The 4,646-nt window shown below is 39.0% G+C and overlaps 1 protein-coding gene across 1 annotated transcript in view; it reads left to right on the top strand.

Moving 5' to 3' along the window:
- Positions 1-1,899, top strand: part of MFAP3L (microfibrillar-associated protein 3-like) — a 5,348-nt gene extending 3,449 nt beyond the window's left edge. The window contains exon 2 of the mRNA XM_009070571.1: positions 591-1,899. Within this exon, the coding sequence (XP_009068819.1) occupies positions 591-1,453 (863 nt within the window). The 3' untranslated portion in view covers positions 1,454-1,899. The remainder of the gene's footprint in view (positions 1-590) is intronic.
- Positions 1,900-4,646: the final 2,747 nt, after the last annotated feature.

Here is a 4,646-nt window from a genome sequence, read left to right as displayed (position 1 = left end):
TCCCTTTTTATTCCTCCTATCCTATTTCCCTCTCCTTAAAATCATAGTTCAACATCAGATTCTCAACACCTCAGAGGGCAGGCAGTGTAGTATATGCTGTCTGAAATTTTAGGATTTTTAAAGTTTACATTAACAGAATTATGTGAGATACTGTAACAAAACACCAAATATAACCAATTGTAAGAAAATGCATCATCAGGGAACAAAGCAAGGAGAGCTTAGCAGGCTTTTCTGCCTCATAATGCCGTTGTTGCTGTTCTTTGAGGAAGTGTGGTCTGTGTTTGAAAGGCTCTGTGGGGCCAGTAGTCCTATCTTTGTAACTAACCTGACCATACGATTGAGATAAATGTCACACATATTAACATCTTTTATGAGACCCTTTTAGGGCATGCTCTGACTATTCACAGTTGATGTCAGGGATTTAACACAGCTAGGATCTCAGGGACAGACAGGCCTTTGAGATGGTAAATGTCTTCTTGTGGATATTATTTCCCTCTTCCAAAATCTGAAACCATTTTGACAAAGCTGACATTTATGACTATGCTGAAGAAGATACTTCTAACTGAGTTACTCTGTCTCCTCTCCAACAGGAAAATGGTGGTTTCTTGACAATGGGCTACTAAACATTACCAGCGTGTCTTTTGAAGACAGAGGTAAATACACGTGTGTCGCATCTAATATGTATGGCAGTGTTAACAACACTGTGACGCTGAGGGTTGTTTTTACCTCCGGAGATATGGGAGTCTATTACATGATTGTCTGCCTTGTAGCTTTTACCATTGTTATGATACTGAACATTACTCGGTTATGCATGATGAGCAGTCATTTGAAGAAAACTGAGCAAGCAATCAATGAATTCTTCAGAACAGAAGGGGCAGAGAAGCTTCAGAAAGCCTTTGAGATTGCAAAGCGTATCCCAATTATCACATCAGCCAAAACGCTTGAGCTTGCCAAAGTAACCCAGTTCAAGACCATGGAATTTGCTCGTTATATTGAAGAGCTTGCTCGGAGCGTACCTTTGCCACCTCTCATCATGAACTGCAGGACTATAATGGAAGAAATTATGGAGGTTGTCGGTCTGGAGGAGCAAGGACAGAATTTTGTACGGCAGACAGCAGAAGGCCAGGAAACCACTGAAACAGATGAGCTATATATGATCCCAAATGCTTTGACGCGCAGTGACTCTCCCACAGCTGACTCGGACGCATCGTCACTGCATGAGCCACCTCAAAAGATTGCAATAAAAGTGTCAGTTCACCCGCTGTCCAAAAAGGACTGCATGGATGGCCAGTCACAGGAAAGCATGCAGCTGGACGTCAAGGAAGAAGACACTCCTCAAACACCAGCACTTCCCGCAGAGCCCCCTCCTGAGCCTTCTGCTGAATTCAGTTCTGATGACACAGCATTGGCAAATGACAAAAATACATGTGTTATATATGAAAGCCATGTATGATAGTTACTCCTGAATCTATGCATAGCAGGAAAATCAGGTGGAGCTCTTTTAAAAATACATATTGTACTTGCCGCTAAGCCTTACCTGGAGACTATCATAGCAGAAGCATGTAAGTGGATTATTTGGCACTTTCTTCTCAGTTTGACTTTAGTTTACCATGATGTATGGCAGAGTGATTGCTATTACATTAATATTAATTGCTCTTTTTGATTAGGAGTATTTCCAAGAAACATTTACCTCAGCATTTTCTAGGATGGAGACACCTGTAGTGGCCTCCTGGAAGTCACTGGTAGTCTTTGATGTAGGACACTTAAACTTACTAAACGTTAAGCTGGTTTCCATTTTCCTCCTTCACTCTCATTATTTCCATGTCTTGTATTTTTGCAAATATTAACTTGTGAATTTGAAATATTGCCCAAGAGGCAGCACTCCAGTAGCCAAATAAAATCCTAATAGATCCCATTTACAAAGCCTGTTTGCTCAGCTGCATCGTGATTTAGAGGGCTATTAAAGAAAGTTAAAATGTTTCCATTTCATTTGAGACCACACTGCTTAGGCACAATAGTTTCCCCTTTTCCATGGAATGAAGATGCTAACAATTGTTTGTTTCACATAGAGAAACAACTTCAAGGTGTATTTTACGGATGGGAAAGCCCATAAACATCTTATAGAAAGTCACAGTCTGACAGGTCTGCAGGGGTTTTGTGCATATATATGACCATTTTTTACCTTGCCAGAAGTTTATATGGCAAACAGCTGCAAATATGCAAGATAGCTTGTTTTGAAGGAATTTGGAGGGAGTTCATATGTAATACCTTAGCAGAAGATATGCAGGTTCCTTAATGGTCCTGCAAATGGCAGTAATCAGTTGATGATAAGGCTAAAATGGCTCTTTTATTGGGATTCTTAATTTTGTGGAGATTCATATTCTGATGATCAAGCCTAAATTCATGTGTAAGCATCAGTTTGAGAGTGTTGTATCCAAACTGAAAAAAAATTGTAATCAAGTGTCATGTGAAATTACAAAGACAGTCATGCAAACTGTTTACTGTGATGTAATTGCTTTGGTATTTTGAGAACCTCCTACCTATGTAGGATGTTCACTGCTTGAGTACATGTGATTCTGCCCCAGTAAAGCTTTAATGAACACAGCTATTATGGTGTTAAGTATCAACATTGATGCCAGGAGTGGAAGGGAATTGATAAGTTTTATTGCAGACAGACAATAAAAAGGACCTTTTCTACAGTGAGTCTGGAAAGAAAGTGCTTATAAGAAGGAGTTGTGTAGGATTAATAGCATATTACTTAATTACCTGACACATTTAATTTGGAACTAATGAACAAACTATCACCTTATAGTTTTTGAGAAAGATTGCAGTATAAGTATAGGTACTCAAAATAAATCTGAAATAAAGTATATTGCAGAATAAGAAGTCTCATAGGTCTACGGGGAGATGATGTGTGGGAGGCTCTCTGGACATTTAAGTGAAGTAACCACAACTACACAAGGTGTCTGTTGGAGGCAATCCACTATATTAGCTGCATGGGTAATTGAGACCAGACAAAGTCAACGTTGCAGCAGTCTAAAAGAATCCTTGATAATGAACTGAGGTTTTATGTCAACTTCCTCATGTTAAAGTGCAGAGCTTCACTAGCGGTTTAATACTGGAACACCCCATGACTTAATGTAGGTGATGCAGAGAAGACTCTATTATTTACCTTTCTATGGCTATTAAAAAAATATTACATGTTTAATAATGGACTTCAGACTTTACAACCAACTTGTGAAAAATGGCAGCATCTAGTTGCTAATGTCTGTGCTCACAGTGGCAGGCTTCTACACAAAATGCATTTGCACATGCCCAGAAGGAAACGTGCAAGGGCAAAGTCCCTTTAGGAATGTGGCTGGAAATATTTTAGTTCCAGCGAAGCAATATTAATCTAGAACACAAGGTAGATTAAGAGACTACCATAAAGAACCTCATTTCTGACCAGTGTGATTGAAAATACTATTGATGCAAACTGTTAACTTCTTGTCTAAGTCCAATGTACATCTCTGTTTAGTGTTCACATCAGTTTTTCAAGTTACTTAATTTACTTCTCGTATGAAAAAGAACAAGGGCAGAAACAAAAGCAGGAACTTGCACTAAATTCTTTTAATTCACTTTAACCTCCTGAAAAGAGGCATCTTGATTTTTCTGCCTGTCCAACATTTACAAACAATGCTCATGTATTCTAAAGTTACCTGTCTGGTGCCCAACTAAGATTGCACAGATAAGCAAGGATGTTCTCCTTGAAAGCATAAAAATAACTTTTAAATTACACTTCAAAAGAAAACAAACCACCTTATGTTTATTAAACTACAGTGTTTTAATTGTTTGGGGTTTTTTAACTATGAACTTTTCACAGTAGAGATTAGACCCCTTCATGTATCCTTATGGTGACAGGTACCAGGCAGCTCTGACCCTGACTGCTTCCCTCAGGCTGTTCTCCAGCCTGTTTACTATTTACTTATTGAGAAACGTTTGAGAGCAAACAACCCCCATGGTTTTCTTCAGTGTCTCTCTGTAAACTTCCTTGAAGGTACAGATGATTTTTTTCCCAAAGGTTGCCCACAAAGGGCATGTATTGAAGTACACACAAACGCACATTGTAAACCACATATGAGCAACAGGTACTTGGATTAAATGCATACAATATGTGTAGTGCTGGATTCCTACTGTTGCAAGGTCAAAGGGAACCCTGAATTTGCTGGAGCTGGACTCACTCAGAGCTGAGAGTTCACAGGTAGGACTGCTCCAGCCACTCTGCTATAAATTCTTTGGACATGTAGCTTTGTGTTATTATTGGAATAAAAGCTGAACAGCACCGTAGCTGAAGCAAATGCAGATTGTACCAATGGTTCTGGTTTATGTATTTTTTTGTGTGTTTTGATGTATGCTGCTCAGTGTCTTTATGCATCTATTATATGACACCTCTAAGCCTGAAGCTTTCTATGCGCTTTTAGGTACTTCCTTTGTGAGAGACAGGTGGAAAGCAAGACCCAAACCTGTCTCTCCTGTTCCAAACTTTCTGGCTATGCTATTGTAAAGTAAACAATTGTGTCTTGCAGTACTTCTTAGGGAATGGCTATTTTATGGTGCGAGAACACAATTAACAAATAGAAAATTAATGATGGCCTAAGAAAACATTA

Source organism: Acanthisitta chloris, unplaced genomic scaffold, assembly GCF_000695815.1.
Source record: "Acanthisitta chloris isolate BGI_N310 unplaced genomic scaffold, ASM69581v1 scaffold16882, whole genome shotgun sequence".
Classification (NCBI taxonomy): domain Eukaryota; kingdom Metazoa; phylum Chordata; class Aves; order Passeriformes; family Acanthisittidae; genus Acanthisitta; species Acanthisitta chloris.
This window is presented reverse-complemented; position numbering and strand designations above follow the sequence as displayed.